This window comes from Pecten maximus, chromosome 14 (genome assembly GCF_902652985.1).
Source record: "Pecten maximus chromosome 14, xPecMax1.1, whole genome shotgun sequence".
NCBI classification, from domain to species: Eukaryota; Metazoa; Mollusca; class Bivalvia; order Pectinida; family Pectinidae; genus Pecten; species Pecten maximus.
Window position 1 is genome coordinate 23505308 of NC_047028.1, and position 13586 is coordinate 23518893.

The 13586-nt window shown below is 36.5% G+C and overlaps 1 protein-coding gene across 6 annotated transcripts in view; it reads left to right on the top strand.

Annotated features, from left to right (window-relative positions):
- Positions 1-10559, top strand: part of LOC117342021 (cytosolic phospholipase A2-like) — a 53126-nt gene extending 42567 nt beyond the window's left edge. For all 6 annotated transcript variants that reach the window (XM_033903968.1, XM_033903970.1, XM_033903969.1 and 3 more), the window contains 15 exons: positions 8-86; positions 327-473; positions 1147-1265; positions 1873-1910; positions 2523-2655; positions 3115-3251; positions 3752-3974; positions 4167-4281; positions 4721-4858; positions 5216-5308; positions 5907-6162; positions 6612-6751; positions 7117-7295; positions 7841-8027; positions 8244-10559. In XM_033903968.1, the coding sequence (XP_033759859.1) occupies positions 8-86; positions 327-473; positions 1147-1265; positions 1873-1910; positions 2523-2655; positions 3115-3251; positions 3752-3974; positions 4167-4281; positions 4721-4858; positions 5216-5308; positions 5907-6162; positions 6612-6751; positions 7117-7295; positions 7841-8027; positions 8244-8947 (2688 nt within the window). In that variant the 3' untranslated portion in view covers positions 8948-10559. The remainder of the gene's footprint in view (positions 1-7; positions 87-326; positions 474-1146; positions 1266-1872; positions 1911-2522; positions 2656-3114; positions 3252-3751; positions 3975-4166; positions 4282-4720; positions 4859-5215; positions 5309-5906; positions 6163-6611; positions 6752-7116; positions 7296-7840; positions 8028-8243) is intronic.
- The last annotated feature ends 3027 nt before the right edge of the window (positions 10560-13586 follow it).

A 13586-nucleotide genomic window follows, 5' to 3' on the forward strand; every position in this document is an offset into this window, starting at 1 on the left:
TCTACAGGTGGAACACAAGCCATGCCTAATCCTCACAGTTCGGGTCCTGTGTGGACGCAACATCACAAAAGGATGGATGGACATACGTAAGTAGCACACCTGTCCTGCTCTCATACGAGGTTGTGCTGATATGGATATACACGTTTTATCTTTCTTTCGGATTCCAATTTCTCTTACCCTTTCTTAATATACTGTTGCTTTTCGAGCAGATTTACAAATAAGAATCTAATCCATCCTATCTATATTTGTCAGCAATTGTTATTTGAAACCTACATTTTGAGAATACCCCGGAGTAACTTTTTTAAAGAAATGTAATAATTTTTCAGTGGATACTCCAGACCCCTACATAGTTTTAAGAATTCGGACAGCCCCTGAAGGTCGCCGAAGGACTGCTGCCATTGACAATGAGGTTAACCCTGTCTGGGCCGAAGAATTCACCTACCTCCTGGATGAAAATGAACACAATGAAATCCGTGAGTTTTATGTCTGTACATGTCGGTAAGCCAGCGTCCTGTTCCGGATTTATGAGCTTTTATATCTAGTCTGTTGAATATGTAGAGAAAACTAACGTATGATATCCGAACTTCCTCAATGACCCGTTACAGACTTCTGTTAACCTCTTAACCAGTGTAATCCGGTTCATATTTAGCATAAGACCAGTTGTTCGCAAACATTTAGTACGAATACATCATTCTATGAACTAAACAATGAGATGAACTGGTGTGCATATCTGCTGCAAATGTTACTTACACGCTATGACACACTATACCAGTGAACAGTTTATCTCATTGATGATTATTCGTGAACAATTTTTAACCAGAAGCCTTTGCTGACATATACATATACTCTTAACCGGCTAATAGGATATCCCCAGTGACCCGGATATGTATTTAAGGCGAACGTTGCGATATGTTATTGACCTTAAAAGAGAATCCGATTTGTAAACGAAACCGTAGTTCTAACTTAGAAATCTAAATTAAGTGTTCCGGAAGAAACAAGTTTAAACTAGATACCCCTTGCCTATATGTACATACCGTTCGGTCACTGATCTAAAGGGGATATATTGTGACGTGCTGTTCCTGGTGTGTCTCATGACATTGCCTTCTTTTGTGTTGTGTTGTGAATAACGTGATGTTTCTGTTTCAGAAATAGCACTGATGGAGGCTAATCCCGGCCAGTTTGATCAGAAGATTGGGGATGTCTGGTTCGATCTCACAGAAATACCTAAAGGCAAATTAGTACAGAAAACCTTCATCTTTAATGATGTGAGTAGGTCCTGTGTGACTTCGTCTGTTATCGGCAGTCGGTCAACTCATAAAAAATACAAGCGTTTTGGATGCCAATGTTTGTTTTTGCTACAATCCAACACATTACATGTCAGTGTCAGGTGGATTGTGCTACAGTTGGTTGGATAAACATTAAAGAATAAATTAAGAAGTTAAAGTAATTTGATGACATATGCTTACCATATCCTGTTGTGTAGGCAGATCATGAGAATTGTACCTGCTGCCCGAATGGCATGATTCATTAGAGGTGACTAAATTTGGGATCTTAATTTTTCTCTTCGTTCTTAACTTTCTTTTCCCTAATGTCTCCCTTGACACTGCCTCACCTTTGGCCAGGAGTTGAGGGTTTGCCCTTGTAGGATAGCACTACAAAGTCAGCATTAGTTCCGCACTATCACAAGGAGACAAACAAGTATATACCAGAGTGTTCTTAAACACGTACATACTCACCACACGATTAAATCTCGTCCATAGGCATTGATGTCTTTAAAAGAACATACTGTTGATAGAATGTTAAACAAAAACAGTTTATGATATCGCCTAATAACGATGTCACAATTTATTTATATTTCATCTTACTCCACAGGTATCAGAAGTCGATATGGAGTTTGAAACACATATTGAGTAAGTATAATTGTTTCCAAAATTTACATTGTTTAAAAAAATAGTTTTCGATTATTTTTCTTGGTATGGCATTTGCACACACATTCATTGCCATATCTTTTCCTTATAAATATGTATTCAGACGCAGAATGTTCTGACAAGGCTTTGCATTTTCGAACAAGAAATAAATCCCAGTTTCATTAATCACGTTAAACTGCACATAAGAATTGGATTTTATGCTTGAGTGTGAACTACAACTTCTTTATCAACTGAACAGTGCGTTGCAGATATACGTGGTTACATATTTATTGATATCCGCGTAATGTTTTTAGAACGATTCTAAGGTGATATAGAAACATTTTGTTTGGCTTTAAATGATTATGACTATGGAAAAGTGACAAGCAGACGAAAAACAAATATGATAAAATGTAAATAATATGAATAAGTAAGGAAACCCATGGAAAAGTAGTTCGGCAAAAAATAAGGCGCAGGATGGGTTTTGCCCTCACCATTCACTATTTAAACATACATGTTAGTAACATCAAGCTAATATCACGTTGTCAAATGGAGAGCCGGGGAAGTTAACAGTACACATAGGATATCAGGTGTAGTCAATGTGTGGTATTCTTTCAGCCAAGATCCCACGTTACGCTACAGCTTGTGTCTTTGTGACGAGGAAAAAGAATTCATTATGCGAAGAAAGGAGCGAGTGCGCGAGAGGATGGCTGAAATCCTTGGTGACAAAGGTCCTATGTCCATCGATGAGGTAAATAAGCTGTCAATACTGCTTCCATGAGAGTTGTTCTGATGTTGATAGGCTCATTAAGACAATTGAAAACAGCTATAATTTATACAGTCGTTGATTGATGACTGCAAGCATCACGTGATTATTCTATTGAGGCTACCATCTTAGTAAAAACGTCCATGTTGAGTATTCCAGAAAATGATGTTAAGATTAAGTACTATTGATTTTACATCGGTCTATACAATTTTAACCACATACTAAAATGCCCACTACAAGAAGATTAAAATTAACAATTAAGGAATTTACATTGGTTTAAAGTTTCACGGTTGTACAACAATTATGAAACAAATATGGCTTATCTTCTTGCGAACATTGTGACCGACTGTCACTTCCAAGATATCAATATTTCGTTTTTGTGCTAAGCTCGATTATAGCAAAAACCAGAAACAATATTAACTGTGACTTATATTCTACAAACAGGTTCCTTTGATAGGAGTTATTGGGTCAGGAGGCGGCTTCCGGGCGATGGTCGGCTACAGTGGAGTTGCTAAGGCCCTGGCGGACTCTGGGATAATGGACTGTGCAACTTACATGGCCGGCCTCTCAGGATCATCATGGTAGGTAACGCGTGAAAAACTAACGCATCAATAAGATTAGAATTGACAGTTGAAAGATAAAGACAGAAGAGATATGTTAAAAAACTATCGTGGCGGACGTCGGACGATAAGAATTCATTTTGTTTTGTTGTCAATTTCATTGCCAGAATCGGAGTCTCTGTATCAAGATAAATAAATAAATAAATAAATTAATCCAAAATTAGATATTGTGTCAATATTCTCTTCTATCTTTTAACATTGAGTTAGTCTCACTTAGCTGTACCTGGCTTCCCTTTTTAGGGTTTTGCACACTTTTGGTCCCTAGCATCCTTACGGGTAAAAGAAAAAAGAACGATACATCGTAAGATACACATGTAATTTGTATGCCGATTCAGCGTAATACAGTGTATCTGTTACTAAGTGTATATTAAATAGTGTTTTTCATTTGGGTGTATTCACTTTTGTACAATCCAATGCTATTAACTAGTTGGCCGTTGATATAAATAAACTTACTATTTCAGGTATATATCAACTTTGTACTCCCATAAAAACTGGCCGGAAATGAACCCAGGAGACATGCAAGAGGAACTGAAAAACAACATTGATTCTAGTCTGATGTGGTTCCTGTCGCCACAGAGTATATATAGAAATCTGGACCTGATTCTTCAGAAACGGAAAAACGGGCAACCAATAAGCTTCACCGACATTTTTGGACATCTTGTTGGTGAAACTCTTATAAAAGATGTAAGTAAATTTCTTACAATTGATTTTCCAAACATTTTATTGAAATTACCTTATGCTCTATTAGCGTATTTCCGATTTCGAGATTCTTAGTCTGGATGTTGGAAACGTTGAATGTATCGTTTATGATAGAAAACTACACCTATTCCACTCCCAAAATCAATTTACATCTATTATTTATCTTCAAACTTTCAGCGGTTGGACTTTAAGTTGACTGACATGAAAGAAAAGATATCAGATGGACAGCGACCTCTACCACTAATGACCTGTGTCAATGTGAAAATGGACAGATCTGCCAGAAGTTTCCAAGGTATGTTATATTATTATATATTATATATATATATCTCCAGGTGGACTGGAAACAAGCCAATTCGCCTGGTTGATCTAGGCTTCACTGACCTTTTTTACCTGTGATACCTCAGGTCGCAGATTTTATTACTTCCGTGTATGTATGTATTATATATGACGGAGGCTTTTGTATATTACATAAGATAGAAACAGTTTATTATGTACAGCCAACCTACGTGATTTTCAATTGTTTTCTGTTTGAAAAAAATATAGGAGTACAAAAATCTAAATACGTGTATACAAACATTTCACTACAACAGTCAGTAAAGCAATGTTCACGAAAAACCTGTTACATTTGTTCAGAAACCATCAGTTATCTCCGAGTTATCACTTGTCGAAAGCCTATACTTTTGTAAATGGAAAAAACAAACTGATATAAACTTTATATTTCTTTCATAAAGAATGGGTAGAGTTTTCGCCTTTTGAGATTGGGATGCCAAAGTATGGAACATTTATGAAAACCGAAATGTTCGGCTGCAAGTTCTTTATGGGAAAACTTTGCAAGCAATTTCCAGAGCCCCCACTTCACTTCCTTCAAGGTAAGATAACTTTGACGTACTGTCCAGGATTTTTACGGTGCTAAAGCACATGGTCTTTCTTAAATTAGACAATCATGGAAAACTATACCAAAATAGTAATTCAGAGGAACAGAACTCAGAATGAAATGATTAAAATAATTAATGGATTGCAGCATATCAAATTGTATACTGGGACACTTTTGTATTAATTTGTGAAAGGTGTACTCGCCCAGCATCAAATATTGCCTATAACAAGTAATCATTCAATATGTGTGTATGCTCTGTTCTTCTAATATCTGCCTGCATGATAAAATTAGACGAAGGCGAGAATAAAACCACAACGGAAATTGCATGTAACTTTATCATATTAATTTTTAGGTATATGGGGAAGTGCATTTTGTATCCTGTTCAAGCGTCTTCTAGATGACAACAGGAAACTAGACCCAGTTGAGATGATCCGACAGGAAATGGGTAATTAAGCTTGTAGACTTTAGATAGGAAGTCTCTTTGTTAAGCTGTTTGTATATACAAAACCGTGTATCACTGTCATCCAGCGGAACCTCATTTAAACATTATGCGTTATTTTCCTCATAAGAACATGTGTTACTAACTGCCTATACATGGAAAGAGCATGTGATCTGTATCAACCCAAAACAATATATTTGTGTGACTCTGTGCATAGGGTAATTTTACAAAATACATCTAAAATGCTACACTTTGTAAGATGTAACTATCTGTCCATCAGACAATCCATTTATAATTTCCTATACATAAATCAACTGTCAATGCATAAGACGTCTTATTACATTACTGTTTGTGTTCAGAACAACTTAATCTACCACGTAAATGGGGACTCTGAGGCGATCTGTAGTCTGGTTAATATAGCATCTCACTATACCAGGGAAAGTCAAGCATCTTGTCCAAGAGAGAAACAGTAATGAAATGTTAGGAAATATTTGTATAGATGTTTTCAGTGTACTGTATTTTGATATGATTAAAATGCGATTGTACAGTTTTTGAACTAAAATGGGAAGAAAACAAAGTAGAAACGTATATATATGTGTTTTAGTGAAGCAAATCGAGGTGAACCAAGAGGATGAAAGCAGCGACAGTAGTGAAGACGACGAAGAAGATGATACCCCAGATGAGGTTAAACTACGACGGGATGCGGCTACTCGCAACCGTTTCTCTTTCAGTGACGAGGCCCAGAAAAGACTTGCCATGCAGAACGGAAATGGACCAAAACCAAAGATTAACCGGAAACAAACTGTTCGGCGTACAAAACAAAAAACCTACTGGCAATCTTTTCTTACTGGAATTCTAGAGTGAGTTAATAATTTATGAATATGTTTCAAAATTTCAATACAAAATGGAAGTTTTAAAGTGAAATATTGAACATGTTGAAAAAAGATAAAGTTCCTCTTACTCTCAGTAAAATTAGAATTGGTGACATAACCACCTTAATGATGAGTGCTGCTTAACACCTAATGATATAATCCTGCCCGAAATAAGCATTTCGATTGGCTTACAACATGAAATGCATCGCGCTCTACAACGTTTATTTTCATTGGCTAGAAGAGATGTGTAGTATTTCCTCAGAGGAAAGAGTGCAGTGAAAAAACATTCAAGACGCGCTATTATTGTAATAGTGGAAAGAATTACATCCTGTTAATGGTACAGGGATTGATGTTTACTCCTGATATTTTTATAGCATTAACAAATGTTAATTACTTTTTAATTAATACTTAATCAGTCTGTGATTGACATGTTTCAGTAAAAAGGTAGAAGTACTGAATACTCGAGCTGGACGTGCAGGCGTTGTACACAATTTCATGAGGGGATTGTCTCTGCAACAAACGTTCCCGTTATCACCCTTTACGCCTAGTGACAACATAGGGGAAGCGAGAGTCAGCGGTAAGGAACTCCAGACACCAATATCTAGCTGTTCCCTATTCACATTGCTATATATTGATTTAACTCACTGAAACTCATTTAAACCCAAGCCAAGGTCGTGATGTCATCTTGGCACAGAATGTTTTTATGTCCATTCGTTATACATGGAGTTTGCTTTAGACTGTGATGAACTTATGTAGATACAAAATGAATATATTTAATAAGCGTAACCTACGTAAGAATAAGAAAAATGTTTCCTTCAAAATGTATTCAGGAGTAATGATTTATTTGTATGAGATAGACAATAATGATGCAATGAACACACTTTTTTAAGTAGATGCTTAACCGTACTGAAATCCGTTCTATTTGCGTTTCTGTATATACAGATGACTTCAGTGGCTTGCTGGAGATGCACCCAACCAATGTAAAGCATCTGTACATGGTTGATGCTGGACTTACCTTCAACTCGCCTTACCCGCTAGTCCTTCGTCCACAGAGGTGCTGTAATATCATTCTGTCCTTTGACTTTAGTGCCAGACCAGGGGACTCAACTCGTCCATTCAAGGTAAATTCACCGATAAACTAGATCACTGTAAAGTAAAAACAAACAAACAAACAACAAGAACAATAAAGAAATAGATAAAAAAATAAGATGAAAATAATAATTACGCTGTATTTAGTAAATATATATAAAAGCACAATGACATTTACACATCAGTACTTTATTTATTTACAAAAATAAATTAAATTCAAATTAAATGTATGTAAATTTAAGTAGAAATACTTAGCTGAAATGGGATAATAATGTGATCATTAGTGAACAAAATATGTTTTTTTATAATGTATGAAAGAGAAATATATATTTTGTTTGCGAAAACATCTTCTGTTTAATTTTTTACGCAAAAACTACACGTTTTCTTTTTCTTATTCTTATTAAATACCACCGTGAACATTTATAATGCTTTGTAAATAAGATCTGGGTTTAAGCGGTATTGCCTACGTTAGCAATTCATGTTAAAAACCGATAATTAGCAATTCTATTCTTGTAACAAGCTTCTGATAAATCTACCATTTTAGCTCAAACATATGTGTTTTTTTTTTATTCTTTAGGAACTTCTGTTAGCGGAAAAATGGGCCAAACTGAATAAACTTTCTTTCCCGCCAATCGACTCCACAGTGTTTGATAGAGAAGGCATGAAAGAACTCTATATCTTCCGACATCCGACTGACCCATACTGTCCAGTCGTCCTCCACTTCGTCCTCGTCAACATCGAGTTCAGGAAATTCCTCAGTCCAGGTAAGCTTACAGAGTAATAACAGATACGGTATTTTTCCCCCTTTTTATTCCCTTTTTCATGTGAATTTTTCATTGCTGTTTCCGCTATCAACCTGTCCTGTTTTATAGGGAATGGGAAAATGAAATGTCTCATTTGATAATTCCATTTTGAACGACGTTTTATATTTGTTTTAAAGATATTGAACTTAATAGCATTTTTGTGTGTTGCTTTGCTAGGTGTACCAAGAGTCACAGAAGAAGAACTTGAGTTCGCAAACTTCGACATATTTGATGATGCAGCCACACCCTATTCAACATTCAATTTTAAATATTCACATGATGCATTCATGAAGTTATCAAAACTTACCGAATTCAACACCTTACTTCACATAGAGGACATAAAGACTGTGATTGCAGAACAGGTCCAGAAAAAGCGAGAAAATCCAACGAGATTGCCGTGCTCACTGAAAGAAGTGAATAACCTGCGCCGTGTCAGTGTGAAAAACAGGCAGAGGTTAAGCAGATACTTGTCGCAATTAGGCACCAGGCGATCGCGTGTTACCAGTGCAGGGGAAGTGTTGTCAAGTAGCGGTGGTTCCCCCTCTAGTCCAAACCAGCACATGAATCTAGCCAAGTCTGAAAGCGAGGCGGGCTTCCGGAGGAACGTACCAGAAAGGAAACCCATGGTCAAGAGCAAACGAAAGCTCGCAAACACGCGACGTAGTGAGTTCGCAGGACTTGGAGAATTATCCTCTCCTTTGGAAGATGATGAGTATGATGGCAAACCAAAGGATGCAACACTTAGAAGTAGGCCAGGAAGGCTAGCGAAAACGAACACCAAGATGGAAGGGGAGGAACAATGGGAGGATGCTACCTGTGATTCTATTGATGAAGACAGTGACGATGACCAATTTTTCTCAGTCAGGTCAGAACCTCTCTGATGATCGTATTAGGATTGTTCATCCATCTACAGTCCTACATTGAACTAAGATGTTCTGTGTTTTTCTCAAAAAACACCTCCAATGATTGGGCTCCATGTGTGTACGGTTACCTTATCGAAATAACCTGTTCAACGATGGATTGAGTTCACTTCATGTCGATTCCGTACGAGATTGATGACACCGACAGAAGTATATCTCAAACATAACACCATACAAAGTGATTGTATTATCTGTTTGCGTATGGATGAGGACAATATACATCCTCAATTGAACTGGAGCTTTATGTGTTTGTGATAAGGAGAACGTCCATTTCTGGAGGGAACGGAAAGCGTGTGATCATTTAAGATTCCTTATCCGGAATTTCACTTTCAATGACGGAATATCAACTATTGCCGTTTTGGTCAAATACACTTTGCATACGTATGTATTGTTGGCCACTTGGTAAAGTCACAAACGAATTATCCAAATGATCATCTAACATCCATTTTAATCACTTCATTAACATGATAGTCGGCATCACTTTGACAGGGTTCATGCTTTTTTTTTTTTTTTACATAAGGCATCATTTTGACTCGAATGGAATCAGATCATACTGCATTGTTGCTGTCCAAACAGTTTTCGTTTATAGAATAAGGACGGACTTCGTGATCTTATTTTGCTTATTTGATTAAGCCTTGGAAAAGCTTCAATGCTTACGTGAACATCTGCAGGCTCGTCAGGATTTCTGTTAAATAAACAAAGTCCTCAAGTCATCTTCTGTATATATAGAACTTTCAAAACGATTGTTATCACGATATATTGCCATGATGCAAATTATTGCTCACTATAAGCAAGTATTGTAGTAGATAGATAACCTAGTCAATTTGTGCGTTTTCTTTTGAACATGGAAATGAATGACATAAGGTGAGCTGTCAGGTAGTACACGTTTTTCATGGACAAGTTAAACCATTCTGTAACAATTGATAAAAAATGTTAATGACAAAATGTTTACACCAGAATGATATAAGATTCTTGTTGGAGAGTGTCGATGAATTCATCGGTTAGAGGGTATATGTGTGGGTTAGAGAATATGTATTTCGGTTGAGAGTGCGTATTGGTTAGAAAGTTGGTGTATGGTTTAGAGAGTATGTGTATGTTTTAGAAATTAAGTATATGGGTAAGAAAGTATACATGTTTGTATCTATAGATGTTAAGGGGTTGTATGTGAGAGTATATATGCAAGTTGTAAATAAGAGAATATGCATTTATGTGATTGTGAGTTACCGAACGCTTATGTAATCATCAAGTACTATATATGCATTTTATCTGAGGGAAAGGACAATAGTCGTCATTAACATGAATAGCAGAAAAAGGAGACATTGCACATGCAATAATTTGCGATTCAGATACAGGGAACATGTATTATAAGAAATTATGACCGACATTTCCGGTAGAAAAGACTAGCGGATATATATGTGCAATGATACACAAGAGAGAAAGCACAACAAATGGCAAGAATATATCATTAAATGATTAAGTTATTATGTTATACTTCATAGATACGTGTTCCGTTTTTTATTTGCATTTTAATTTTATTACAATTGTTCTCGAATAAACACGATTTTAAACATTATACAATGCGTTTTAGCTATTTTTTGGCCCATTCGGGCACTTGGTTTCTTCTATTTCTTTTGAAGAGCCATGAAAAATATGGTAAGTCACTTTCAGGTTTTTTTTTTAAGAGTTCCAGTTCCAGAAATCTTCAACTCTAACTATAACAGTTTGTCTTAGTTAGTAGGGCTTCTTAACATTATAGACCCTTTGGAGGAAATGCGTCTAAATGTTTGACGTTGTTTAAATTGCTAAATATTAAAAGAAAAAGCGAAGTCCAATTAATATGCTAGACTACATGGTGTATTTTGAGATTGCAAGGAAATAAACGAAAACCTCAATAATAGAAAGATAACTTATATAAATATGAGGCGTCACTTATGTTCATCAGGAAGTTGAATGTACACTTTAATTGCCCCTATTACATACATATGCTATCTACCAAACGTCATTAGTACATACAACTTTCAAATTTTGAAGGTGTCGGAACTTTGATACTTTGGAACGATGTGATGTGTACTGAATGTTTACAAATTATAAGGGCTCATTACTCATATGCATTTGTCTAGCGACATTTTCCGGTGTTCATGTTAATAAGGTAACTTATCTGGAATTAACAAAATGTACTATCTCGCGATCTTCCTGACGGATGTCAATGCTGTTCTGTTAAGTGTTTAGAATTGAACGTCTCTGTTTCTTTACTTCCGTGTTGGACTGCTCACTTTGTTAAAGCTGACAGTGCAAGTTAAAAAGCATCCAATTGAAATTAAAAAAAAAAAATACCTGTACAGATTTCCAAAAATCGTTTCCGAGACAATCCCCAGTTATGGTAGTGTCGTATCTAAGGACGGGCAGACATTTTTCTTTTTTGTTATGCGTGGATACAACCAAGCCGCCGCTGCTATAAAAAGATCGTGCTTCGTCACACTCGCATTCACTCTAACCTCAGGTGTTCACGGTGACACACCTGTATCTTCTACACTATATCTGTACACCACGTGACCTACAACTGTATTCGCGAACGACACCAAACAGAAGCACTTACCTGTAACTTGAGCAGAAAGATGGTCAGTGTCTCTCAATTATCTTTCAAATCTTGTTGAAAATAAAGTCTCCAAATAAATGCTTGAAAATGCATAACGAATTAATCCCAAATACTCTATCCATCTTCTCACGTGTTTTTCGTGGGTGCAGCCATTTTCATAACAAGTAAACAGTCCGAGGAGTTCCGATTTTTACTCGTATCCTACACTAGCACTCCTCGAATGTTTTCCTATTGTCTACACTACACTAGGGCTGTTGTGCGGTTTTATCACGTTTTAATTGCGTTATGGCACGTACACAAATAATACATTTGTACGAAGACACGGAAAATATTTCGATGGAAACTATGGATATAATGATGTAACAGTTGTAAAGTTGTTCTTGCTGCATATCCCACTGGAAAGACTCGGGTAGGAATTTACTCATATTTACTCTGTTTATAATGTTTTGTTGGGGCCCAAATAGTTTGTGTTGTCAATACTTTCTTTTCTTTCTTTTATTGTAAAATAAAATATATATGTATATATATAAAGTTACCTCTTCAAATTCCATATTCAAGTTCCGTAATGTGAAAAAAAACTCATTTGCGTTTGTATTGGGAACGTATACTATGTATAATGGAGAGATGTGTCGCTATGCGCGTGTATCGATAAACTGATACTTGTCTCAATGAACGCACGCGCTTTTATAGCGGCTCGTATCTACGCATTACAAAAAACAAAAATGTCTGCCCGTCCTTAGATACGACACAACCATAATTGGGGGATGTCTCGGAAACGTTTTTTTCGAAATCTGTACATGTGTTATTTTTTTTTAATCTCAATTGGATGCTTTTTAACTTGCACTGTCAGCTTTAAGATTCCCGCGCTAACAATGTCGGAAAGCATGTCTGCTCATCATTTTTATGCAGTAGTCATTCATTAGTATTATTTTCTGAAAAAAATACTTTTATTTAAGATTGAGAATCCTCCTAAAGGTAATTCTTATTTGGTCTATATGTGCGTAAATACCAATACCTTGCCTAGTGGTTTTGGGTGACTTTCCGCCTGCCAGTGCGTAAATTGATGGGATGAGGTATTTTTTCATCCCCCGCGAAACGCGTTTGCGGGGGATATTAAATTAGGATCCGTCCGTGTGTCCGTCCGAGATTCTTTTCCTGGCTATAACTCCATAACCGTTCAATGCAGCTCCTTGAAACTTTCTGTATATATCAGACTAGTGCCCTAGTTGTGCTTTTTGCTATTGCGGACCTTCCATTTTCGGTATTTTTTCTGTCACCATGGAAACTTAGTCAAAAAGGCCAAATTACTGTTTCCTTTCGTTTCCGGGCTAAAACTCAAAAACCGTTCGACGCAGCTCCTTGAAAATTTCTGTATATATCAGATTAGTGCACTTGTTGTGCCTTTTGCTATTGCGGACCTTCCATTTTCGGTATTTTTTCTGTCACCATGGAAACTTAATCAAAAATACCAAATTGCTGTTTCCTTTTTTCCCGATCTATAACTCAAAAACCGTTCGACGCAGCTCCTTGAAACTTTCTGTATATATCAGTCTAGTGCCCTAGTTGTGCCTTTTGCTATTGCGGACCTTCCATTTTCGGTATTGTTTCTGCCACCATGGAAACTTAATCAAAAATAGCAAATTACTGTTTCCTTTTGTTTCCGGGCTATAACTCCAAAACTGTCCAACGCAACTCCTTGAAACTTTCTGAATATATCAGACTAGTTGTGCCTTTTGCTAATGTGGACTTTCCATTTTCGGTATTTTTCTGTCACCATGGACACTTAATCAAAAATACCAAATTACTGTTTCCTTAATAACTCTTACTTTGAGCTTGATATATACATGTATTTGGGGTTTCATACCAACTGCGGTGCTCGGGGGATAATGCCAAGCGTGGCGGCTCCTTGTTAGGATTTTTTCCACGACATTTTTGCTTTTGTTTGCATGCTTACATATTCCACCTGACGTCATCATATGGTAATGAGGTCGTGTATGTAAACTA